Source organism: Ammospiza caudacuta, chromosome 8 (genome assembly GCF_027887145.1).
Source record: "Ammospiza caudacuta isolate bAmmCau1 chromosome 8, bAmmCau1.pri, whole genome shotgun sequence".
In the NCBI taxonomy this organism is placed as follows: domain Eukaryota; kingdom Metazoa; phylum Chordata; class Aves; order Passeriformes; family Passerellidae; genus Ammospiza; species Ammospiza caudacuta.
The window spans coordinates 28,800,419-28,827,523 of NC_080600.1; the positions used below are offsets into that span (position 1 = coordinate 28,800,419).

Here is a 27,105-nt window from a genome sequence, read left to right on the forward strand (position 1 = left end):
CCTGCGCGCGGAGCGGGCGCGCGCGGGGCGCGCCGGGAAGGCGCTGCCGCGCTGACGTGAGCGAGCGCGCGTTGCGCGCCGTCTCGCGCTGCTGTGGCCGGTTCCCGCCATCCGCCCCCTGCCCCCGCCCCCCCGGGCCTCGCCCCGGGCCCCGCGGGACGCGCCGGAACGCGCCGGAACGCAGGTACCGGGGATCGCCGCCACCGACTCCTACCCGCTCCCGCCGGCCGCGTGCCCCTCCCGCCGCGCGGCGACCGCCCGCCCTCAGAGCGGCCCGGCCCGGGGCGGGCGGCGCTCCCGTGCTCACCGCGTCCCTGAACGGGTGAACGGCGGGAGCGCAGCGGGGCTGGGCCCGGGAAGAGCTGGGACCACCGCCAGGCCCGGCCGGGAGCGGCGGCGCTGAGCGCGGGATGCCTGGGGGAACCTCCCCGGCAGCGCCTCCCGGGCTGCGCGCCGGGGCCGCTCCATTCATTCCTTCTGCTTTTACCGGGAGAACGGCTCGCCCCGCTTCCCGCAACGCTCGGGCTGTGGCTGTCGCCCCCGGGACCGTGGCTGTCCCGGGCGGAGAGCAGCGGGGGAAGCCGGGGACCCCCGTCCCGGCCCTGCCAGGTGACCGCGGGTCCCGCGCCGTCAGAACGAGCGCGTTTTCTTTCTTTGGAGACTTCCTCCAAAACTTTGTTTCCCATCTCATGCTGGCTTTCCTCGGGCACTTCTTTTCCCCCTTGCCTTAAATCCGTTGAAGTTAAGGGATTTTACGGACTTCTGTGTCTGGAATTGTGTTTGCTCACCTTTCAGCAGTTAAAGAATCGGCACACTGCTGTTCATACTGGGAGAGATTTTATTAATCTAAGTTTCTTTCACTGCTGCTCAGCTCTTCCTTTCTGTGTTTAAAAACAGTGAAACGGTTCTACCAAACTTCTGTGGAAAGTTCAAGCCATGCTTCCATCTTCCTTTAGCCATTATCTGGCCTGCCAAGTTATACATTTCTCCTTTTTAACAGGTTTTTAAGGTGGAGCACGCTTACTGTCGTTAGCTCTTTTCTGTGAGAAAAAGCATGGCCCTGTTAAAGGTGCATGGACCTGTCCGGATGCGCAGCATGCAGACTGGGATTACAAAATGGAAAGAAGGGAGCTTTGAAATTGTGGAGAAGGACAACAAAGTGAATCTAGTAGTTCACTACAATGTTGGAGGAATTCCAACGACGTTTCAGGTATGCCAGACATTAAGGCTTTTGTTTTAACAGTGCATGGACTGTGCTCTCTTGTGAACAGCTGTGCTCTTCAAGGCTATTAAGTGTCCCGCAGACTTCCCTCTGTCACTGTTTCTTGTTCCTGGTTTCCTGAACACTAATCCCTTTGTATAACTCTCCAGTAAATTATTTACACGTATTGTTAAAGGATCTACCAAGGTTGGCATTGAGATGCCACTGAAAGGGAAGAGCAAAAGAACAGAGAAAAGTTACAGAAGTGTAGGTCATCGTGGCTCACGTTTCGGATGTTTGGAACCTGTAACCTTTCTCTTACTAGCACATTTGTGTTCTCTAGAGGAGAAGACCCTGACCATTTTATACTCGCTGTTTCCCCAGCTGAAGTGTAATGATGTTAATTCACCTGTGTAGCCTATTGTGAGACTTTGCTGAACATTACTTGTTACAGTTTCAGGGTTTGAATGCAGATGCAGATTGCTGTTAAAAATTCTCTTGAAATATTCAGCCAAATTTTTTCTTATTCTATAGTTGTTTTCAGGTCAGTCTTCCTAGATTTTCTGCAAAATGCCCCAAATCAAAAGCAGAGTGCTTTCTCTATAAGAAATACATACCTGTTTTAGAAATAACGTAAATGACACGAGCAGTTGGAGGAAAACAAATCCCAGCTTATTTAGCAACTTTGTAACAGCCTAAACTGATCTATATGTTGGCTTCTGCTTTTTCACACCACTGTTGTTTTTTGTCGGTAATGTTCACCAGTCTGTTCTCTGAGCCATTTAATTCTGTGTGCAGATGCTATGGAAAAAAGTTTATTCCTTTTTGAAAGGTTAGGTTTTTGCTGCCTTAGTGTGCTGAAAAGTCTCAGCCAAGAGTCTGGTAGCTGCTGTTGCCTGGAAATCAAGGCTGCCAGGAAATGGTTAGCTATGGATTGTTCCCACCTGTGTTACTGTTGACTTGGGAAGAGTCTCTGCCTTCTCATGTGTGCTGCTGTGGCTGCAGGTTTGCTTTAAACCACCGTTGGCCCTGAGGAGAGGCAGTGTTGTCTTCCCCTTGTGCATTCCCTGGGTGCCTGTTCTCACCCACTCCTTTCTGCCTGGATGAGTGATGTGGTGTGACAGCAGCTCAGAGGGAGGTTCCACGGGGAGGATGAGCCTACAGAACAGCTAACCATGGCCTAAAGGGGCAGGTTTTCTTCTCAGCCTCTCATGGCTGCTGTCTCTTGTCAGGTCTCTTTGTGAGCTCAGTGGAGGGTTTTCATAGAAATTTGGGGAAAGGACTTGAGTGCAGGATCTAGCAGAGAGGGTGATAAGCCACCGTGCAGCTGGGACTGCAGCAAAGGAAGAGAAGGAGGCTTGTGCTGGAGGGTAGTTTGTGGGAGACATCCCCAGGGTGTTGGCATGCCACTTCAGGTGTGACAAATTCCTGATGATCTTGCTTCAGAAGTAGCATTCCCTGGTTTTTTGAGAAGCTGCTCTGAGAGGACTGTGAGTGATTTCCCTGCCTGTTTTTAGATTTCTATAATGGAAGGTTTGGATGGATCCAGCATTATATTTCTTTCTACAATGACTGGTGTGTCATCAAATTTCTTCTGTCAGATGATGTCTTAAAGATGTTTCAGAGCTTTAACTAAGTTGTCCTAGATAGTATTAAGAGAAATACTTTGTTTCTCCACACCCACCGAAACTTTGTGACACTGACTAGGTCATAACAGGTGCGTGACAGCATTTTGAGTTGAAATATGTTGTTTTGCTCTGAGATGGTGAGGTAATTGTAATCCCTTTGCACTGGACTCAGAGTTTTAAGAGAGCATGAAAAATGTGAAGCCTATTATTCTTAGGTATTTGAAAATATTTTTAGCTTATGTTTACAAAATATCCCAACAGCTCACAAAAAAAAAAAAAAAAAAAAACCAACACAAAACCAACCCAAAACACAAGGATCGAGCACAAGATGTTTCAAAAGTGTCATGGTCCCATTAAAACAAACTCTTAGTGGTTTTCCAACCCCGCTTACAAGCTGCTGTTGTGTCTAGATTGGTTTTCCAAGCAGCTAGAGATCTTAATGGGAAAAAAGAAATCTCATTGGTGGACATGAAGTGTCTTTTACTATCTCAGTCTTTTTGAGCTACCCTCAACCTGCACGAGTAGTAGAACCTTTACCCAACAGCCGGTGACTTAGCATGAAGCACAAGTAACGTTATTATGTTGCAAAACAGCAGTGGCATCAATAGGGAGCACAAAGTCTTATTAAAATGATCCTTGTGCTCAACCATAACCCTGGAAGTTTTGGCACCACTTAATTGTTACGATGTTGCTTACGGAGTAGGCATGTTTCTTACTGACTTACTCCCTCAGCAGATTTTTTAAGTCATTTCAAATCTATCTTCTCTGAGAGCAAATTGTGAAGTGATTCATTTGTGTTTAATACTTGAAACTTTCCCCATATTAAATTGTATTTTGCACTTGATGTGGAAGTTTTTATTAAATGGGTTTTCATAAAGTTGCTTTTCCTTTACATTTACAGATGTCACACTCACTAGAAAAGCAAGTTTCAGAAAGCTTATCCAGGACTCTAGAGACTGTTGAGCAATAGTGATACTGTCCTTGCAGTCCTGTCAGATGCCAAGGTCACAGATTGTATTAATTGTATGAGGTTTAATGTTTCCTTGAAGTGGAGCAAGAAGTATTTTGCTGGGAGTTTCTCTAAGCCTGTCTATTTGAAGTATTTTGTTTGAATTTGTAAGTATTTTGACCTTTTAAAGTTGGATTTATGCTTATAGTCACTTTCTTGTTTTCAGTTAAGCCATAACATTAAGACTGTGACCTTACGACCAAATGGCAGAAAGCTGTGCTGCCTGATGCTAACACTAAAGGACACCAGCTTTCTGACAATTGATAAGGTACCTTTCAAAGATGCAAATGAAATGCGGATGTATTTGGATGCAGTCCATCAAGACAGGGTTCATACTGGTAAGTGCAATTGTTGTAAATCATGTTATAACCTTATGGAGAGCTGGTGTGTTTTCTTTTCCCCATCTTATTATGGTTTAAGTGTATCAAACAACAGCTAAGCCCCAAGCATCTGCTCACTCACTCTTCCCAGTGGGGTTGGGAAGACAATGAGAAAGTGAAAATGAGGAAACTTGTGGGTAGAGACAAAGGCAGTTTAGTGAGTAAAGCAAGAACTGTGCATGCAAGCAGAACAAATGAGGAATTCACTCACCACTCCCCATGGGCAAGCAGGTGTTCAGCCATCTCCAAGAAAGCAGCACTCTGCCATGTGTGATGGTGACTTGAGGAGACAAACACCATCACTGTGCCTCCCTTACTTCTTCCCCAGCTTTGTACACTGACCACGATGCCGCATGGTGTGGGGTATCCCTGTGGTCAGTTGGGGTCAGCTGTGTCTGTGTCCCCTCCTGGCTTTCTGTGCATCCCCTGCTTCCTCAGGGGTGATGTGAGCAGCAGAAAAGGCCTTGACTCTTTGTGAGCAGAGCTCAGCAATGACTATAACATCTCTGTTATCAGCACTATTTCCAGGACAAATCCAAAACATAGCCTTATCCTTGCTACTGTGAAGAAAATTAACTCTGCTCAAGCCAAAACCAGCACACATCTTCAGCACATTTTGTCCTTGTGTTCCTGGCTTTCTCTGCACTTCTGTAAATGCTTCTTTCTGGCCTTAAACCCCATTTTTTGTTTTATACCTTTCTCATGCTGAACAAAAATCAGAGATTAACATAAAGGATTTGTTTACGTTGTGTGTTGGTATTTGAAACGTTAATAATCTCCCATGCATAGTCTCTTCATTTTTTCTTTTATTTACTTTATTTTGTTTTTTCTTTTAAGGATAGGAGGTTTGCTGCCAAGTGGCTAAATGACCAGTATGAGGGATATCCATAAACACATGCTTATGTCTGTGCATTCAGAATATTTAGTTCTTTGGCAAGAAATCTGGCATGCCCTTTCCAAAATCAACTCCAGCTAAACATTTTGTAAATAAAAATCACAGTCAGTTTAATGACAATCATATCAAATATTGTGTACTTTTTCTGTCAGCTGGGAAACCCTCACAAGGATCTGGCAGCTTTGGAGGTGTGCTGGGCAGCAGGACCACACAGAAGGAAGCTAACAGGCAATTCTCTTACATGGAGAACCAGGTTTGTTAAATTGTTCAAATTTTTCCTCTCTAATTTTATTCTGTTCCTCTCTTTGTCACATTCTCTTTACTGTATGTTGTAATGGCACTGTAAATACATCACATCCAAAGTGTTTGTAATCAAGAGAGCTTGGAATAGATGGGTATAGATTGGTTGGCAATGCTGTATCTTGTTTGTGAGGAGACATCTGTATGAGTAAGAAAGGTCAGTGTCTGGCTATGGAAGTCAGACTATGTTCTTCACATATGAGCTTTTAGGCAGAGAAGTAGAAATAGAAGGAAAGTACATGACTGAGACTTGCTTCTCACATAGTTCTGATCTCTCTTTGTTTTATGCCAAACACTGTACGTGTGTGTGACCATGTCTTAGTCAGCATAGGTCTCAATGGGCTTAGCAGACTTCAGCCAAATGTGTACATTGAAAAGCAGATGATCCAGGTTTATGTCAGAATAAAGTTACTGAATTTGTGGCATTCTGCTCACATTTTGTATAAATTTCACAGACTTTTCCCCAGAAGTTGTTTTCCTTCAAAATATTTTTTCTTCTTTTTCTCACCAGATTTCATGGTGTATCTACTAACTTTAATTTACTTCATTATCTCTGTGAATACACTTACATTACTGCCCTGAGGGAGACTATTTCTGACATTGTCCCAAAACAAATTCTACATGTTACCTTAAAGGCAATCTCACTGTCAAAACTCGAGACTATATATACAGTGGTGAGATTAGACATGTTCAGTTTTCAAGTCTAAAATTGACCAACATTCCTTAGTCAACCAGTTATTATCTCTTTGCATTGCATCAGGTATAGAGCCTGCTTGGCCCAAGGCAGTCAGGGCACTGTTTTAATTATGTGGGTTTTAGTACAGCCTTTTAATATTTTTAATTATAATACCACCCAGGATTGATCTGGGGATAGTTAGGAACCATGCCTTGGGTTTTTTAAAGTCAAAGCTTGTAAAGGAGATTTTAAAAACTGAAGTTCAACTGACTTAGCATTGGAAAATGAGAAGGGAAAGTGGTTACTGCAATGGAGTTTAATGTTTATGACTTGTATGACTCAGAATTCTACCTATGTCTAATTAGTGTTTAAACTCCCTGAATGTGTTGCAAGTAGTATCTGTCCACTTCTGCATGCTACACTGTAGCAAACAAAAAGTGGTGGAAATCAAAGATTGGACTAAAGATGATACTGTTTTTTCACTCTTGGGTTTTCTCCCTGGCCCGCTCCACTTGGGCTTTGCAGACTCCTCCCAAAAGAGTGACTGTGGAGAGTAAGGAGGAGAACACATTCCGCAAGGTGCTGGGTACCCCAGCCAGAGGCTCTGTTAAGAATTCTGCTGGAGCTGGAACATCAAGCAACAGGGTGAACATTGCAGCATCTCCTGCATCATCAGTCCCTCACAGGACAGGCTTGTTGGAGAATCGGTAGGAGGGTTTTCTTCTCACTATGATACCGTAAAAATTCAGCTCTTTAGAGAGTTACAAGTGGATATAAATCTTCCTCTAGTTTTGCTGTTACTTTTAACAGGATGTTAATACATGCTTTTGTAGCCTCTGACTCATGCTGGCACTAGAACTTTTAGTACAGCTTAAGAGTTGGGCAGACCAAATGCCTCACTGTATGCTATAAAAGTGGAGATTGCAGAAGATAGGTCCAAAATGCGTGGAAGGCATTGAGGAATTATATTCATTTGGAAGAGGGACATTTGCTAACCTTTCAGAAAGAATGACCACAAATTTTTGTGTCATCAGTGAAAAGAGGAAAAGAACACAGCCCCCTGGTTCAGAAATGAGTGAAGATTATCCCAAAGAGAATGATTCTTCAACGTAAGTAACAGTTGTTTCTGATTTTAAATTCCTTGTTCATTTGTAAAGGGATATTTTTCTAAAAAGAATGCTCTCAGCCACATGGACCAGACCAGTCAGTTTGTGAATACATTGGGTGCTTGAAATGAGCTATGTGTTCAGGGTTAGTAATTGAAATACAAACTACTCCAGCAGTTGATTTCCATGAACTGGCACATACAAATTTTGTGTCATCAATCTTTTGTCAATTATGTCACTCAGAACTGCATGTGGACTATATGTGCTTTGACCCTTTTCAAAACAAAACTGATAAAGGGGAATTGCCATTTGAAGAAGAAGCTTCACGTGTTTAAAGTCAGATTTAATTGTAAGAGGGCTTGTTTAAATGAATTATGTGAGGTAAACTTACGTGTGAATGAAGTTCTACTGTTCGTGGTCAAGTATTAAAGGTGATAGGAGAGAAATGCTTTAAAACAAGTTGTAAATATTGAATAGGAATATCCCATATCTTCCATAACTGCACTGCCTTCCATTCTTCTCTCTGTAGGAATAATAAAGCCTTGAGTGATCCAGCATGGAAGTACTTGAATAGTAGCAGAGAGAAACAGTTGAATCTGAAGCAGGCTGAGGAGAATAGGACATCAGGTAAAAAATTAATGTAAAGCTGGATGATAACTAGCCTTGACCAGTACAATCTTGCCCCTTTGGTACTTCAGTAAGTTGCTGCAGAGGTGTTTTTTTCCTAATCTGCTATGCCATTAACTTTGTTGCTTCCTCCGGACCCATATATGAGATGCAGATAACCTGCCTTCATTTTCAAAGCCTGTCCTGCTCTAGTGTGGCCTTCACCTTTATTCTTCAGTGCTGATGCCAGCCCATGAGCCAGCTTGCTTGAAAATTCCACCAAGCAGCTTCAAACTGTTCCAAGCTGCCCTTTCTCTTGGGAGGAGATTTCTGTAAACTCCTTTTTACTTACTTTCTTACATATTTTTAAAACTTGCCTTTGCTCTTAATGCCTGTGTGAACTCTAGGCTGGTTTTTTTGTGATTGAGATGTCTACTGTTTGCTTTTACTTCCTTATCTCTTCCCCAGAATTTATAGGGGCCAGGACTTTGGTCCTGTTTGTACCAAAGTTCTGTTGGATACTGCTGTGGGACCAGGCTTTACAGACAATACAGAAATACTGACAATATGTAGATAAGCTAGTAAGCAGCACTGTTCTTCAGTTTGATGAATAAATACTTAGCTTCTTTCCTTGTGAAGCGGAATGCATTCAAGATCTTGTTTTTATGTGGGAATGTTGGTGGATGCATTCTTTTTTGACTGCATCTCTGATGGCACAAATATGTTGCTGGAAGAGCTGGTAAGGTGAATATTTGAATGGACCTCTGAATGGACATCTGGTTATGTCTTCAGAGGCAAAATCAGAGTCTGTGTATCCCTGCAAGTTCTTGCAAAGTTCTTTCATATATCTGCATTTCTGAAAATTGCATGGCTCAAACAACTTCAAGCTGGAAAAGAAGCAAACAGTTATTCAAACTAAATTACACTGAGATTCACTGTAATAGGTGGGGTTTTGCCTCTGGAGAGCCTTTTTTTAATGTGGCACCATCTGAGGCATTAAAGTCTCAGGATCTGTCACAATGATATCATATCAATAAAACAATCCTATTTTGCCCCAAGTATGTAGTAATTTACTGTGGGAGTTGGGAGTAGGAAGAGAAGCTGTTTTCACTTCTGCATATTTACCTTGAATTTTGAGAGCTCTGCATTGGAAATCAGGAGTTTTCTGTACATGTGTCTTGTCTCTTTTAGCAAGAGGTAGCTATTTATTAGCTTTCTCATAGTGAAAATAATGACTTTTTAATATTTCATATTGCACTTTGGGTTTGATGGAGACTGAATTGAATACCTGAAACTCCATCATGCCTTTTCTTACATATCATTAATAGTCACTTTAGTACTTCTAAGCATATGTATTAGTCATCTCCCAACCAATTCTAGAAACCAGTATTTGAGGATTTTTAAACCTTTTGACTAGGTACTTTCAAACAAGCTGTTTATTGTAAAAATAGCTGTGTAACCTGGAACAAAATGTCCTGTCTTTCCTTCTCTTTTAAAGGTGTTTTACCACTGCAATCATCATCTTTTTATGGTAGTCGATCCTCTTCAAAGGAGTACTCCACTGGCAGTTCCTCCCTGGACAGGTAGGGCTGATTCACTAGAATGAACTGTAAATAGCAGTTGTTTCACAGGAATTAAGCTCTTCAGTTTCCTGTGTGTTGATCACATGGTGCTTAGATGCATAACATGGTGGGTTTTGTTGGGCTTTTTTTTCCTTCAGCAGCAGAGTCCCGTTCTTCAGTGTGTTTTCAACTGCCCTGCTTACATCTACAAACTCTAGTTACCAATTTCAATAGAAAGACTTTGTAAAATCACTCAAGTCTGTTGTAGTTGTCGTGAATAACTCTAGATGGTTCAAATACTATATGAACTCTGCAAGTTAAGTCTGAACTTGCACATCATTTTTCCCAAGTAGATAAATGGCATGCAATTCTATATTTTAATAACAGTATTTTAGCAAATACTAAATCCTGTTGAGCTTGGGGTTCTTCTTTGTAAAGTGCTGTGCAGTCAGACTCATGGTCTCTGTCTTAGATAGATAAGGTACAAGATCAAGGGAGAAAAGAAGCATTGTCCATGTTTAAATGTTAGGAATTGAGGTCTATACTTGGTGATGAGGTTACAAGAACAAGAGACTGAAAATGAAGATTTTGGCCCAGATGTGAATTTTAAGCATATCTTGGGAGTGGTGATCTCCTGCTATGTAATTATTCTTCCTCTCATCATAGAGTGTGGAGAATTATTAAATGTTTATAAGACCAAAGACTTGGTTATACTGCGTGCACACCAGTGGATATAAGAAGATTTAACCAAGCTAAGATTTAACACTTCTAGAGAGAAGTGTTCTCTGTCACATCTCGTTTTCACTGTGATACATTCTTATCTTGTATGGCTTTACCACTCCTTGTCTTCCATGGTGCTGCAATTCCAGTGTCATGGACTATAGCTCTTTAAGGCAGAACATTACAAATCTTCGATCTTCTTATGCCTTTATGTTTCTAGGTCTAGTGTATCCAGCCAGACCTCTTCAGCCAAAAGAAGCCTGGGATTCCTTTCTCAGCCTGCCCCTCTTTCTGTTAAAAAAATGAGATCTAATCAAGATTACACAGGATGGAACAAACCCCGAGTGCCCCTTTCCACCCATCCTCAACAACAGTTGCAAGGGTAAATTTAATTTTCTCTATCTAGTGTGCATACTTTGATCATCAGAACATGCACATTCTTGTTGTGATTATTTAATTAAAAAAATAATCCTGAAATTAATGAACACTGAGGGAGGGAACCCTTTTCTTAGTTTGGAGGGTATGTATTCCTGAATTCACATCCTGGGAGTTTCAGAAACATAGTAATTTCTGGTAATTCATGTTCCTTTAATGATGATTCATTTCTCTGTCTTTATGTGTGTATATATATATATATATATATGCACATTTTTTTAAAGTTTTATTGTAGAAACTCATGTGAGCTTTCCTGATAAATGCTGCCTCCCATGAGTTTTCAGTTTAGGCTGAAGAGCTGGGGAAGAGCTCCAGTAAAATGCTCTTTGGGGGAGTGGCCGGGGTGAATATCCTATGTGTTAGTAGTGCTGTGTTTAACTCTGGCAGCAGGTTTGCACATTGACCAAGTATTCAAAAATTTTTTTTTTCAGGTTTTCAAACTTGGGAAACACCTGCTATATGAATGCCATTCTACAGTCCTTGTTTTCAATTCAGTCTTTTGCTAATGATTTGCTCAAACAGGGTATCCCATGGAAAAAAATTCCACTCAATGCACTTATCAGGTAAAACTCACATTCTGTGAAAGCTGTTTTTCTCCTTCTTTACTGAGAAACTGGTTTGGTAATACTGAAGCATGCTTTTAGAGGCTCATTTGCTTGTATAGATAATAAAAGAAATCCTAGAGCTATCTGTGTTTTGGAGCTTTACTTTTGAAATAGGAAATCAGCTCTTAAAACTTATAATATTGAGTTACAGGCATTCTTTTACTATATTTCTAGTGACAGAGTGAAATGCTTCAGAAGAAAATGTAAGAAATTGCAAAACAAGTTAGATACAGAAAAGTTTCTTTTAAAAACTTTGCCAGGTAGAGTTTAAGCTGATCACTAACTTCACCTGATATGTGGGGGCTTATGCCTTTTGTTTGGTAGCTGTGGAAAGTGTTCAAGTTTTGCACATTTAATCTTTCTCTAAATTCAGCCATTTGGGATTTTTATTATATTTTCTCTGATGCACCTCCTTTATTTTCTGTCTCTAAATAAGATGCGGGATTATCAGAACCGTTTGTGTTTCTGTTCCATCAATTTTTTATATCTTTTGAGGTAATTTTCTATTTTTGGTGTGTCATCTTGAACTCTTTCTACACTACTTGGGATCAGAGGTTGTTCCATGTGCCTCTTGAAATGTCCTTTCTCTAATTTTTATAGAAAGACCTCTGAAGGTTGTGCTCCATATACCTAATGGGCAGTGTGTCATCCTGTACAAGTCAGAGTTGATACTCAAAGCATCTACTTTGTCTTCTCTTGGTTTGGCTATACCATCTAACCTGGTGACTGTTTTTCTGGTTGATCAGTGATTGATTATCAACTGTGCTGTGGTTTCTTAATGTGCTTCACTGAGCAGCTAAGAGGGCCAGGACAGCACATGCTGTTCTTGGAGTTCAGCAGAGTAGCAGAAATTTGTCAAGCTGCAATAAACTGATCAGATTCTTGGGGTTAACTGAGTGTGAGTTGTTGGTTTGGGATGCAATGGGAGTATACAGGTTTTCCCTGCTTTGGGTTGGGGGTTTTTTGTGTCATGCGATGTGACATCTTCCTGTCACCTTTTATGTATGTAGCATGACCAAAACTTGTGCTTGGAATCTATTTGGTGTGTATGTCCTATGAAATTGTAAAGCAGTTGTAAAAGATAACTAAATCACAGTAGCTCAGAGGCAAAAGTAAAGTTAATTTCAAAAGTTCTGTAGCAAAGCTGACAGAAGCACTAGCATGAACCAAGGAACTCCTCATGGCTCTTTTTGCTACAACTCTTTCTCTGTTAAAATGTTTTTACTGCTGGAAGATGTAAGGCTTGAAAATGAGTGGAAGTTTAAAAATAAAACATAAATAGAAACCGTTCTGATCATTCAAGTTGAATTCAGTGATTTTGTATTGCTTATTTTGGTACTGTGTGATATCATATTTCCTATCAGTACAAATGTTCTTAAAAAGCATTATGAGGTTTTTTCCTCATTGCAAAAGAGGAGAAATACATTTTTAGAGCTTTATAAGGCTTTTCATTTTACCTTAAAAGATTGTGGATTGGGTTTTTTTGTTCATTTGAGTGCTGTTTGATGATGGCTTCAAATGAGATCTCAAAATACTTGAAATGGAAAAGGTTAATTATGTGTGGGATATTTTCATACAGAACCCCTGAACCACTTATCACAGGACAGAAGCTTTTAGAAACTCTTAAAATAAGGTATCATGAGTTCTATTATGTTTCTCTAAAGTCCTGGAAAACCAACCAGTGTTTCATTGCCTTGACTTCTGCAGACGTTTTGCCCATCTGCTTGCTAAAAAAGATGTCTGCAGCCCTGAGGTTAAGAAAGAGCTGCTCAAGAAGGTGAAAAGTGCCATTTCAGCTACTGCAGAGAGATTTTCTGGGTACATGCAGAATGTAAGTATCATTGTCTGGAAACAGTTATGTGCAGTTTGTCCAGTGCTTGGACTGTGTTGAACACTTGTCAAGCTGCAGCTGTGTTTGACAGTGGCTTTTGATTGAATGGCAATGATTGTTAGAGCAGAACTGCCTCAGTATTACTGAATGCAGTGAACTGAACATAATTCCCCAGTCTGTATGTGTTTGAGAAAAATCCTGAATGAAGTTATACAAAGCCATTTCATTGCATTTGCCCTGCTTCTAGGATGCACATGAGTTCTTGAGCCAGTGTCTGGATCAGCTGAAGGAAGACATGGAAAAGTTAAACAAAACTTGGAAGAGTGAACCAATCCCTAATGAAGATAACTCACCAGGACGTGCTTCTGATGACCTCTCAGCCACCAAAGTTTATACATGTCCCGTTATCAGTAACTTAGAGTTTGAGGTTCAGCATTCTATCATTTGCAAAATGTAAGTGTGCTTGACAGCTTTTTTCACACTTACCTTAAAAGACTAGGAAGTGTTCCCATCTCACATGACTTCACCTGCAGTAATCACAACTAAGAACTGTGTTTTATCCAAGGCTAGATATTTAGAAGAATACTCTCTTGTCTAGAAATGTTGTAAACTTCACACACTGTCTGCTGCTGCAGGCCTTCTTTAAACAGTGTCATACTACATAGTTCTTCATTGCATTTCCTATGGAAAGCCTTTGTGCTTTGCTCGGTGTGCACCAATTGTATGGGAATAGAGAGAAAGGGGGGTTTCAGCCAAGTAGTGTTTCCTCTTAAAAAAAGGAAAAGGGGATGCCATGTTTTTAATTTGATCTTTCTAAGGGCATCCAGGGAATGGCATTTCTTCTGTCTCTCTACATTCTTGCAGAAAAAGATGTCAACCAATATGTTTGGGCATTCATTGTGTGTGACCTGTACAGCAGATGTGTTCAGCTCTAGCAATCACTTTGATTTCCTCTATACCTGATCATTTGCCTCTCCAAAGCAATCTGTGCATTTTTGTTCTTACCCTTAAACAAATGTTTCAACTTTTAAAGCATCAAAAAGAAATTGCAAGTTCCAACTTTGTCCTGAGCATCAAACAGTTCCATTTTGATGAGTAAAAATAGGATGAACTGGGAAGTCACTTTACCCTAAACCACAAAAGTATTTGTTAATTTTAAGTTTCTTTTTCATCAGACTTGCACGAGCATGTTTCTTTTTTAGGTGTGGTGAAACAGTCACTAAACGAGAACAGTTTAATGACCTCTCCATTGACCTTCCCCGAAGGAAGAAATTCCTTCCTTCCCGATCCATCCAGGATTCTCTTGACCTCTTTTTTCGGGTATGTACTTTGAGGGGAGGTTTTATGCATTGTGGAGTGTGTGCAGGTCATGCACCATATGGAAATCCTGATTGTACAGCTGATTATTAGTTTCTATGACAGTGGTTTGCAGGCATGTGAGATAGCATGGACCTTTTTTGAGGTTTGTCCATTAACAGTATATGGAAGTTTATATTGTAAAATGCTGTGCAGAAATTAACTGATGTAAAATAGGTAAACTTCCCAATTTTGTGATGGAAGAGTTGAGGTGTAAACAAATACAGAGGAGAGAAGGGAAGCTGTCACATTGGGATAATCACTCAGGAAGTGCTGCCTCTCCTGGGCTAGGATGCTTCAACACCTTGTGTACAAGCCTTAATTAGCATGGAGGAAAAAATCATGCAGGTACAATAATTAAAAAAAAGAAGTAGCTGTAATATGTGGATGCTTGCTTTCTAAATAGAGCTTCAAGGTGAAGCTTCTGAAAGCTGAAAATGAACTGTATGTTTGTGAATTGGTGTTGTATTTTGTCATATCTTGAGCCAAATTTTTTTTCTCTCTGTATAGATAATACTTTCAACAGAGAGAATAGCTGATGTGCTTTTTCTTCTAAAAGCTGGTGGTGGTCTTACAATTTAAAAACATCCTAAAATTTTAATGTAATTTGACTTCACTTAAGGTAAAGCGCTGTAGGAATGTTTGTAGGTTATATAATTTCAGGAAAGGAATGCTTCCCCTTTTGATGTCTGTCCACAACTCTACTCTCATGTAGCATACCCTTGGTAAGTTTAGATGAGGATACCTTTTGAGGAACAAAGCAGGGGTTTTGAACAAGAGGGAGAAAATTTCATGGCACCACATCCACTGAAGATTATTAGGGGGAAAAAAACACAACAAACAAGTCCTGTGTATGGGAGAGAAAACTGTTACCCTCGCAAGATTGTCCCCTCCATTTGGAAGCTATTTTGTGTCATAATGGTGGCTCATTCACTGGTCTTCAGTAGACTTGCAAGAAGAATTCCACCTGTGTTAGTGGATATGATGTGAAATGTTAAGGTCTGCTACCTGTCCTAAATGTCCTCTTACTATGTCAACTTGAAGGTGATTATAGTTTTAAGTGGTTACTGCTGTTTGAAGAGTTTGTGTAACAGATGTGGTGTATTTTTGGTTGAGATCTGTTTGATTTCTCTTTTGTTCCACAAGTAATTTCTCTGCTCCCTTAAACAGGCAGAGGAGATTGAGTATTCCTGTGAGAAGTGCAATGGAAAGTCTGCTGTTGTCACACACAAGTTCAACAGGCTTCCCAGGTAAATGCTGACACCTGTTCTCTCCTTCCTGGAAGCACATTACAAAAGTGCAAGCAAAAATCCCCTGAAGAGTAAAGCTGGGAAAATGAGCAGGACAGCATGTGCAGTGGTCAGTGTGTGAAAGAGATGCACCTGCAGTCAGTCTCCATGCTGTTCTTCAGTTTCACCCTAAAGAAGCCCTTGGAAGCCCTCAGCAGTACTTGTTTCTTCCTCCCTATCACTACATAAGGAGGACTAAGTTTTCCCCTTCCCTTTTTCTTGGATTTCTGGGATGTGAAGGAAGCACATATAGAAAATATATTCTGGAATTTCAATATTGTACAAGTTGAGTGATAAACGGGGAGGGGGTGTAATTACTTGTGTCTTCCTGATAAGAGATGGTCAGCATTTGCCTACCACCCCTAAGTAATAATCTGGTTTGGTCAGATGAATGCCTTTGGAAAAAAGGCTTACTTGGATTTTGAGTAGTTTTTCTTTGACTTCTGTCTTGAGATGAACATTTGTCTTTCTCTCATCTCTCTCAGGGTCCTGATTCTTCATCTGAAACGATACAGCTTCAATGTAGCATTGTCTCTCAATCATAAAGTGGGGCAGCAGGTGGTTATTCCCAGATACCTAACCCTGCTTTCCCACTGCACAGAAAGCACCAGGCTGCCACTGACACTGGGATGGAGCGTCCATTCTGCCATGTAAGTGTGCAGCTTTGGTCCCTGCTCTGTTAATCATGTGTGTCACAAGGTAGGCACTTGTCAGATCTCCTCCAGAGGATGTCTGGGCAAGGAAACATTACAGTTATGCAGCTTCAGATGTGTGCTGCTGGCTTGTAATGCTGCTGTCATAAGAACACGTTTGGAAAGGAAGCATGATAGAAGCAGTAGGAAGAGATAGTTGGGCATTATCTAGGGAATATTTGGTAAGATAATATTCTTCACTGTCCTTGAAAATAACTTTATGTTCTTTTTAAGAACACTTCTGTTAGTAATTTTTAAAATGTAGGCCTCTCAGTGCAAAGTAATCTAGATTACCTTTCCCTTCAGAACACTTTAACTCTGCTTAGAAGACAAAACATCCTACCTTTTTCTGCTAATTTCCACTTGCACCTCTTGTGCTCTCATTCATTTTTCATTGCCTTTCCTGTGCCACTGTAGTATCTGAGCACTTTGGATGCTGCAAATACTCTCTTCTTCTCTCTGAGACTGTTATATCTGTACAGCTGCCTGACCTGAGACACAGAGATTAAATGTGCCAGTTGTCACATAGGAAGCTTGTGGCAGAATGAGGAACAAGAAACCCTTAGGTCTCTTGTGGCCTCTGCTGAGTGACATAGGCAGGGTATCCATAGTCAGCTAGGACACATCTGGTGCATCTGTTCAGCAGTGTGGCAGGTGTTTTGCCAAATGTTTAGTGGTGTTCTGAGATGGAAGTGGATGTTTCCCATGAGTTTGTTTTAACAGTAGAAATCTCAAACACAACAAATGGTTTATGCTAACCAGAGCAGCAATACTTGAAAATGGCTTGGAAATAGCTTTCCAATGTTTGGAGGTTTTTTTTTTCAGTCATGGAAATCATTGTGATTGACCAGGGAGTGGAAGGGAAACTAGGCTGGAGAGAAGCAGCCCTGGTTTAGGGGGAAGATTAGAAAAGATTTCTGCAGTGGCTACCATGTGTTTGATAGATGTGTAGTGATAGTGATGGACTTTGAGGAGCCCATGAAAGGATTAAATGGAGCAGGAAGTTGGTTCAGAGGAATCTAGGTAAGGCAGGAGAAATTAAGATGTGGGATATGCCAGAAAACCGGCTGGTCCAGACAAGAGCAGGAGACTGTGGTTTGGGAGCAGGAACTCAAGTGTTGGTGGGAATAAAATATAAAGAATGAGTTGTCTTGACATGGGAGCCAAGAGCCTTTAATTTGTGAGCTGGTCCCTGAGGGTGCATCGCCAAGAAGTGAATCAAGTTTAAAGTATTATACATGGTTTTGAACAACTGTTGTTTATTTATAGTGTGATGAAGTCATTACTGTAAATCTAAGCAATTAGCAAGTACATAATGGTATTCTGCTTGTTCTTTTGGTCATGGATTTGCATGCATAGCAGACAAGTAAACTTATTTTTTAAAGACTGTAACTAGTGCAATAAATTATTTTCTTCTTTTAATAGTTCCCGTCCATTGAAAGCCTCCCAGATGGTGAATTCCTGTACTGTAAGCACTTCCACACCTTGTAGGTGAGTTATAGCTCTGGAATGTCCTTGTTCAATGGCCTGGGGTTTTGTGGCGTAGGTTCCAAGGCATTTTTAGATTTTCTAGTTCTTTTCTGGTGTTAATGTTGTCAATTATTTCAGCTACTGTCTTTTTTAATATCTGAGTTTTATTGGTATCGCATGGTAGCTGAAATTAACATCAGTGATGCAATTTGCCTTGTTTAAGAAGCAAAATGATTTCTACTTCTGCAATCTAGCTCTTTGTTCTGACTCTATAGAGCCAAAATGGGTGTTTTGGGAGCAGGAGGTTGATTCCTTAAGTTTATTTGCTAAGATGAGACAGCCAGTTTTTGATGCTGTGGAAAATGTGATATCACACTGGATGGTTTTGCATTGAGGGATGCTTAAAGACCAGATTTACTAATAAAACAGAAATTGTGACTTCCCCAGACTCCATTGTCTTCTGCTCTAAAGAAGCAAGAATTTATCTTAATGGAAGAGCAAACAGCAAAATGAAAAATTGGTGCATTTTTGTACTTCTTATATCTGGGTAATGTTGTGACAAGCCCTATGTCAAACTTAAAAAACTCAAGTCAAATGATTTATGCCAAATTCTATGTGGTAATGTGGCCTTGTCTCAAATGAATTCAGTCTGGGATTGCAGGTAATAAAGTGCAGAATCCTTTGCCTTAAAAGCAAGAGCCACACGCTTAGCTACTTTTAACTTTGTAAGCTCTTATTGCAGGCTTCAAGTAAACATGTCAGTTAACCCAGCAAAATAAAGCTTCCTGAAAACCTTGACTGCCATATTAATAAATTGTCATTGTCCCTTGTTGCAGTTTGTTCCCCAGTTGAACAGTGTGAAAGCAATGTTTCAACAGTTACTTTGAGACATGTTTGTATGATGCTACAATGCTGTGAGGTTCTATAGCCATGTTTTTAATTTACAGAAAATACACTTTCAAGTCCAAGAGCTCTGCAGCACTCTGTGTAGATTCTGACAGTGATGATGAGCCATTGAAACGCTCTGTTGCCCATAGCCAAAGGTTGTGTAACATACAGAGCAGAGACCAGCAACAACTGCAAGATGAGCCAGAAAAGGTAAGGGAAAAACCCACAAACTTTCATGTACTAGATCCTGTATGTGCTCATGTCTGCTGTGTGCTTTTTTTAACATAAACTGAGTGACATTGATGTCAGATGAGGTTTTTTTCCTCCTAATTAGCAGTGCAGTGCCGGAAGGGAGTGCTTTGCTAATTGACCTTCCTCTACAGTTGTCTTGGGTTCCCACTGGGAACAGAAGTAATTGCATTGCAATTGAACTTGAGTTTTCAGGTTATGGATACCAGCTGCTTAGCAGCTTGGTCAGTCCTTTGGGTAACTTCCACTAATAATGTTCCTGGGCTGAAGTATAATGTGCTGTCAATAATAAAAGTATGAGGTAAGGCCCTTGATTAAATTAGATACAGTACAAGTTGGGCTAAGCAAAATATTCAGTTGAGAGAATTTCATGCACATCCAATCCGTGTGGCTTTTAAATGTTGTTAGAATCTGAAGCTAACAGTCTTTGTAGGCGGACACAGAAGTGTCAAGAGACCAAGTTCATTGGTGTAATGGCACAGTTAATTTCAAATTGCCTTTGAGCTTTTCCTTGTGACTAGTGTTAATGCTGCCAAAATACTTTTTTTGCCTGTCAGGCCAGTGTATTAGCAGGTAGATGAGTTGTGTGGGAAGAAATGATGACCCAGAAGGGAATAGCAACAGCTTAGAGGATTATCTTGCAGTACCACTTTCTTCTGTTGAGAATGCTGCAGGCCTTGTGCATAGGACAAGCTTCCTGCTTCTCTGCTTCTATAAAGCTTTTGCTTCACTAAAGTTTTTGACAATGCTCATAGGATTATTTTAATCAAGGAGAGATTTGTGGCCTTGATTATGATATTACGGGACAGGTGTAAATGTGGATGAATAGCAGTAGTAACAAGAGGAAGATATCTACAGTTTCTGATCTGATGGGAAAATCAAACCAAGGGAGGATCCTGGCCCAGAATTTAATAAATGACAGATACTGAGTATTAAACTTTTAGAAGATCCAGAGCTAGGAAGAGCTGCCAGTTTGATGAAGCTCAGAACTACAGATAAGAATGATCTTGACAAATCTGAGAAACTGCATAAAAATAGGAGAGGTGGTTCAGTAGGAACAGGCTAAAGGTGCTAATCTTAGCAGGATTAATTGACTATAAATGTGGGATAGGAACAGCTGGGAAAACAGTGGGCCTTCAGAAAGGTCATGAAAGGTGACAATCATAAGGTCAGGCAGATTGAAAGTAGAAGTATCTGGACAGAACCATAGCCTCCATACGCCTTGTGTGAAGTAACCCTCCTTTTTTCCTCAGAATTGAGCTTTAGCTGGAGTTCTGTATCTATCTTTGGGCTCTGGACTGAAAAGAGTTATAGATTAACTGGAGAAGGGCCACAGGAGAGGAACATGAATGGTCAGAGATCTAGAAAGGAAGATTTTGAGAGAAAGAGCCAGGCAAGTGGTCTTCAGTTTGGTCTTTAGTTTAAAGAAAAATGTAAGCAAGGCTTGTGTCTTCAAGGAAAGGGAGGAAGTTAATAGAAACACTTGAGCTGTTTCCTGTGCCTGTGGTGGATAGAACAAGAAGTAATAGACTAAATTGCAGACAGTAATTTTTAGATTAAATATTAGAGAACACTTACTGATGGCCAGGATATGTAGGGATGGAATGGATTGCTGTGGGAAAGCACAGAAAACCCTTTGCTGAAGGTCTTGTGTCTGCTGTTCTGCATGGCACATCTATGCCTGGCTTCAGCTTGAGGAAGGAAACAAGCTTGTCTTTGAAGTCCCTGTTATGTACCTTTCAGAAAAGGTATTTCAAGCTGTCCTGACTTCCTGGAGTTTTGTTTGTGGAGAAGAGTAGGTAGTTCTACTGCACAAACCCTGTAAGTGCAGAAATTGTGGGAATAAAGCGTACTAATTTGAATAACAAATCAATTACAGGCTTTACAGCCAGTTGTGGGAAAGAGACACTGGTGTTGATGATTCCACATAAATTATTTTATTCTGTGGCCATGCATATTGGCCACTTCTCAGCCACAGGCCTGGCCAGTCGTGTGTTACCATTAACCAGGTTCTCTGACCATCTCAGTGTTGTCCTGGGAGACCTGGTCCTGGTGTTTTGGAGGTGGCAGTACTGTTGCTGCACCATTTCTCTTGGTATGAGTCTCAGAAGAGCTGTGGATGGGGTTGCATTAAGGCCTTGGTGGTCACTTTGTCTGGCAAGTGCATCCCTTGCCAGGCACTCCTTGCAAAATGTCCCTGCTGTGTGGGAGAACAGCTGGAATAGCATCTGTGTATGGCACTGGAAGGCAGGGGCAAACAGCAGTTGTCCAGCTAAACAGGGCACAGCTGCAATTCCCGTGATCTCTGCTTCTGCAGATGAAGTAGTATTTGAAGAACTTCTTAAAAATGCTTACTTAAAACAGCCTGTCTTAGAGCCTAAGCTATTTAAAATCTATGCAAATAATGTCTAGTAGAAAAGTTGTATTCAAATAATGCATAGATGCTGCCAAGTCTTTAAAGTCCATCCACTGAATTAGTGGTAGTTGTTGGCAGAGAGCCTGGAACTAGGGTTTGCTGAAGAGCTAAAGCAGATTTGATGTTGGTAGCCTACAGGTGCAGGGAGAGAAATCAGAAAGCTTAGAAAGGTATTCTGCTTTACTTATCCAGTGCATAAATACCTGTGAGGAGAGAGGTTTAAATTTGGCACTTCTAATTCTTGGAGGGCAACAGGTCTAGAACAAGCAGTTTAGTTAGCTAATTCATGTGCTAATCTTGTTTGATAAGGCAGTTTTAATACAAAATGCTTGCTGTATTTGAGTAAAAAGCAGCAGTAAAAATGTGATTTTGTTCATTTCAACAAAGTTCTGGGATTCATCCTAATGCTGTTGGCAGTAAGATCTGGATAAGTATATTTCAATAGAAACTGTCTAACCCCATTTTAACATAATATAGGAAAAGAAATTCTAAGCATATGATAAATAGTGTAATTGTGTAAACATGCATACATGGAGGTTAACCTCCTGATTAACAGTTAATATCAAAATGATTGAAATTACTATATTATTTGCAAATTACAGTGGTGTAGGAGTTGATGAGCATCAGCTTTAGGAAAATGAACTATAAAAAGGAAAATTGAGATTAAGACTAAGGTGGTTTTTTTTTTCTTCCAAATGAAAATCATTCTGTTCTCCTTGGGAAAGAATTAATTCCCCCTTTCCCTGTTTAACTGTTTTCTTACTTGGTTTGTAACTCCTGCACTCCTCCCTCTGTTCACATCATGGTTTCATATGACAAATCTGCAGCACAAAACCTAATTTTAATTGCTCTTCATACCAGCTCAATTTTAGTTTCTGTTCATCCATCCCTATATTTGAGTTCAGTTACACTCATGTTGCTGCTTCATCCTTTGTTAACAAACTTGCAGTTTCCCTGCTTATATCTCAGCGTTGACTTGCCAGGGGCTTGAGAATTCATCAGAACCTAAAGGGGAAACATGTTTTGAAGGAAAGGAAGGAGAAGTGAATAATTATCTTGTGTATGTTAATCCACAAGGCCTGTAAAAACTGGTTGTAGTGTATACTTAAATAGTTTTCTGTGGAGTAAGTGTAGCTATAAAGGCTGTCTCTCCCTTGAGTCTCGTGTAACTATGTTGATGTTGACAGTGCCAAGCTCCTACTCCCTGGGGTTAATAAAAATAAATCTCCACGGAAATGTGAAACTGATGTTGTATACCTGCTTATTCCATCAGTTAATCATAACTCCATTCATCTCTAGGGTTCAAAAAGAAGTAAAATGGAGGGTGATAAACCCGAGCTGGGTAATGCTGGTTTTGATGGGATGAGCGAAGATGAGCTCCTAGCAGCTGTCTTAGAGATTAGCAAAAGGGAAGCTTCTCTGTCTCTGAGCCATGATGAAGATAAGCCCACAAGCAGCCCAGACACTGGTTTTGGAGATGATGAAATTCAGGAATTGCCAGAAAACCTGGAATCTATGGAGATGGAGAAACCTAAAACAGTATTAGACTCAGGTAAGGCAAAGCAACCATCTTAACTGGACTCAGGTGGGCTAAAGCAGGTTACTGATAACATCAGGTTAGTAATTCCTGGTGCTAGGAACTGGCTGCAAGTGCACTGCTGAATCTGTGACTTGCTCAGAGTTTTAGGAGCTTAAACTTTGTAATTTCCATATGTATAAAGCATTTAGTTCATCAAACTGTGAAAATGTATTTTCTTGTAAGTCTGTCACCTCCATGATTCAAAGTTAATTTCCTTTTTTTTTTCCTCTCTTGATTAACACATGCTTCCACAGGTTCCTGTGCCAGACAATTCAATTTCCTAATATTTGGCCATGTCTAGAACTGACTCTAAGTCTAAGGCATAAGACTAGAATGCTTTCATAAATGCAGCTATTTTGTCACTAGTTAGTAATGAATTTAACTATATCTCTGTATTTTTTTCTAAAGCTTTTTATGTGAGAGTAGACTTTTAAGCTTAAGAGGCTCAAGTGAATTATGGCCTCTGACAGAGAGACATGTTTAAGTACAAGGAGGAGCCTGGGCGTTCTCAGTGTGGGGAAGTTGAGTCTTCCTTTAGCCAGCTGAAGGAAATATAAGTGGTTTATCATTTATTGTGTGCTACATGCTTTCCATCAGGTTTTTAGTTGCACTAGCGTGAAAAGAGAGACCAACAATGTGCTCATGTCCTCTAAGAGGCAGGAGGTTCATTAACAAGAGAATATCTCCCCACTGTTACCAAAAATGACATTTCTTTCAATGGACAGCCCATGACAGCCTTGATGGTGGAAGGCTATAAGAATAATATTATGTATGTGATCATCCTGCTTCGTGCCCTCCTTTTTATACAGTAATTGCTTATGGTGTTGTGAAATAGAGTTGGGATGGAATATGGCCATATAAACATATTTCTGTCCAGGTTTTCTTTGGAAAGTACAATGTAATTATTTGAAGGCATTTTTGTTACTCTTAAGCAAAAAGTGTGTGTTTTATATAAGTTCTGTATTTCTTATAGTGGAAGTTTTCGAAGCTCATGTAATACATTCTGGGGTTTTTTTCATCTTGAAGGGATTAGACTGATGGATTATGGTTCTGGTGCTGTTGGCCTTGTGTTTAAGGGTTCACAGATACTGAGACTGCCTTGTATTATCCTTGTTAATCACTAATCAGCAGATGTTGAAGTCTGCACAGGACAAAACCATGAAGTTTCACATGCTGCTGCCTGATAGTTGTTGGAGCAGATGTTGCACTTTCTTAGTTGCAAGCAAGAATCAAAGTGTCCTGCATCTGCAGGAGTGTATGCAGCAGCTGAATGAATGTTCATTTCAGATGTTCTGTAAAGGCACTTCTGCCCTTGTGTTTACTTCAAGGGTGAACTAAAAAGTTACCATCTTCATGCGCCTTTAAAGCTGTACATAGTGCTCACAAGATTGAAGCTCTTAGCTGAAGCAAAAGGTAGCATATTTAAAGAGTGCTTGAGATTTGTGCTTTTTTTCATCTTGCATTTGGTTTGGCTTTTATTGTGGCTTCACCTGTAGTACTCCAAGGTCTAATATGCAATGCAAATTTTTATAATCCATGCTTTCTTGCAGAGAAATTCCGGTTCATGGCTGGAGAAACCTAGTGGTGTGTAGCTTCTGTAGTTAAACTTGCTGTTTCTGAGTGAACATAAAAGGCTAAGAAGAGAACAGGGATTAATCAAATGGTTCATTGTGCACCAGTTAAAATGAGTATGATATTGCACTTTGGAGCTTTTCCATTTGACTCTGTGTGGGTGTTTTATGGCGGGTGAGCTCCCTGTCAATAGATGTCACTATGCTGCAAGGATTGTGGTGATTTAAAGAGGACTTAGATGGTAACAAACAGAAGACCCAGAAAAGTATAAACTGTACTTTGTGATCCCTCAGGTCCTGCCAATTTCACTGAGATAACTAAAGATTTTGATGAGAATAAGGAAAACAAAACTCCAGAAGGCTCCCAAGGGGAGGTTGACTGGCTGCAGCAGTACGATATGGAGAGAGAGAGGGAAGAACAAGAACTCCAGCAGGCACTGGCTCAAAGTCTTCAAGAGCAAGTAAGAAATAGTTTGCTTTCTTAAGTTGTCTTCCCCAACACTGGTTACCTGAAAGCTAAAGGAAAAGCTTGCATTCAGGCAGTAACTGCAAAAGAATTATTCTGCTTTTTTTGACATAACCAGATGGAAAAATGTTTGGGTTTCTTCTAGTTCCAGTGTCAGTAGAATGATGACACTGGGTACATCTGGGCACATTTTGAATGTGCTTTGAAACCTGTGCATCACATCACAGATCTACAGATTTCTCAGAGCTCCCCATGCACTTTTGTGCACTGGTTTGTCACATTATATTAAAAACTATGATAACCTCAACTAAACTCTTCCTCTCTGACATCAAGATCCCAGCCCACCTTTAGCTTCTCTGACAGTTTCTTGCAGTGTGTCATGTCAAGACTTAGTGAAAGAGGCAGGTTTCAAAGCCAAGGCTAAGATTGGCCGTGTCAGGTCAGGCTAAAGATGTGTCTATCCTAGGTGTGTGTCTGGTGCTAGAGAGTAGGGGATGCTTAGTGATGAATGTAGGAACTGAGCATTTATGTGATCCTTCTCAGTTAGTAAAGTGGAAAAAGGATCCCAAATAATTTAGTTGAAAACAAGTCCATTAAATTAGGCTTGGAAAGAATGGGTTTCTTGAGTTGTCTGCTAACTATCTGTATTCCACTTGAATTGCAAGACCTGTAACTGATTTCTACAAGTTTAACCAAGCAGCAGAGAATAAAGCAAACACTTAGCTAGGTCTTCCTTTAAATAGGTGCCCTTGTCTGCTCTCTATTAATACCAAAGCTGTCATGGTTTTCCTTATGAGATCTGATGTTTCCATGGCTCTTGGGTTTTTTTCTCTCCCATTACTCATTATGAGGTGCTGGTATGTTCCATGCCAGATGTAGCTTTGATTCATCAATGCCGAGTAGTTTAACAAAGATTCCCAAATCCTTTAGAAACAGTGAGATAAAAGGCCTCATGCTATTAATGTAAAACTGCCCTTTGAGTGTGTTTCTGTTACAGTTCTGAAGCAAAAATCTGCTATTCTAATGATTTGGGCATGGAAATGCAGTTACTGTGGTTATCTTGATTTAAAATACATAGTTGGGGTGCTGCATTCAGGTGTGCTGAAAGCATTCAAACCCTAAATTAAGAAACCAGCTCATTAAATATTATTGACTGGCTTGCTGTAGCTCTGGGCTTTCAAGAGTAGTGGGAGGAATAGGGGCATGATATTATCCAAATATTTGACGTGTGTGTTGACTTGAGGTTTCTTTGCTGCTTGGTCATGGTAATATTGTTAATACCTGGTTGTTTAGTGATGTCTTTTTACATCCTGCCTTTGTTCATTGCACCTGTTAGATACAACCACTGGCTGCACTTTCAAATGGCTTAAAAATAGCAAAATCTGTCAGGATTTAATGACTGTGTCCTCAGCTGGCTTTGGTCAGAAACAGACTAAATTTTGCTGAAGTGTGAAGAGCTTTGTGTGTAAGTGACAGCTTTTCTGAGCACAGGGTTACAAATTCATTCAGATGCTTTTCAAATTAATGATCCAGGGAAAGCATTTGGTGTTACTGGAGACTCGCTCTGCTGCATACCAAACTTCAGGAGCTTTGACAAGCCTTAATGAAGGTTTGTCCCAGGTTCTGTTGCACGGGAACATTGGACTCTCGGTGGTTGCAAACATTCCTTCACACAGAACCTTTAATTTACAATGTCAGGTTTGTTGTAGAAACCAGAGCAGCACAGTTTCAATGGAAAAAGAGCACCACAAGAATTTTAAACAGTGAAATGTCTCAATGAGCTAAGTTTTGTTCTCTCCCCATCAGGAGGCACGAGAACAGAAAGAGGATGATGACCTCAAACGAGCCACGGAATTAAGTCTACAAGGTGAAACTTATTTAAGTTCTTCCAGTATGTTGCTTTTGAGAGAAAATTGATATGTGTGTATGAGTGCAGCTCCTGCCTGTCAGTAAGACAGCTGGGATTCATGTTCTTTTGGTGTGTGCTTTGTTGTGTTTGGCGCTCGAGGTCAGTTTTTCTTGTTCTTGGTTGTGAAAGCAAGTGCCAGGAAAAACTTAAGCTGAAAAATTACTTCAGTCTCTTGACTTTTTAGTTAGATATAGAGATATATAGAGAGATATGTGTAATATATTATAAGCAACACATATAATATACATTAATGAATAATATAAATT

At 40.4% G+C, this 27,105-nt stretch overlaps 1 protein-coding gene across 1 annotated transcript in view; it reads left to right on the forward strand.

Annotated features, from left to right (window-relative positions):
* Positions 1-55: 55 nt before the first annotated feature.
* The window catches only part of USP37 (ubiquitin specific peptidase 37), a 34,733-nt gene continuing 7,683 nt past the window's right edge, over positions 56-27,105 (forward strand). The window contains exons 1-20 of the mRNA XM_058809443.1: positions 56-184; positions 1,001-1,210; positions 4,005-4,176; positions 5,266-5,366; positions 6,615-6,796; positions 7,124-7,198; positions 7,725-7,822; positions 9,300-9,384; positions 10,304-10,465; positions 10,950-11,081; positions 12,831-12,954; positions 13,202-13,407; positions 14,157-14,274; positions 15,481-15,560; positions 16,085-16,249; positions 17,717-17,782; positions 18,709-18,859; positions 22,614-22,866; positions 24,759-24,925; positions 26,737-26,797. Coding sequence (XP_058665426.1) covers positions 1,055-1,210; positions 4,005-4,176; positions 5,266-5,366; positions 6,615-6,796; positions 7,124-7,198; positions 7,725-7,822; positions 9,300-9,384; positions 10,304-10,465; positions 10,950-11,081; positions 12,831-12,954; positions 13,202-13,407; positions 14,157-14,274; positions 15,481-15,560; positions 16,085-16,249; positions 17,717-17,782; positions 18,709-18,859; positions 22,614-22,866; positions 24,759-24,925; positions 26,737-26,797 — 2,554 coding nt within the window. The 5' untranslated portion in view covers positions 56-184; positions 1,001-1,054. The remainder of the gene's footprint in view (positions 185-1,000; positions 1,211-4,004; positions 4,177-5,265; positions 5,367-6,614; positions 6,797-7,123; positions 7,199-7,724; positions 7,823-9,299; positions 9,385-10,303; positions 10,466-10,949; positions 11,082-12,830; positions 12,955-13,201; positions 13,408-14,156; positions 14,275-15,480; positions 15,561-16,084; positions 16,250-17,716; positions 17,783-18,708; positions 18,860-22,613; positions 22,867-24,758; positions 24,926-26,736; positions 26,798-27,105) is intronic.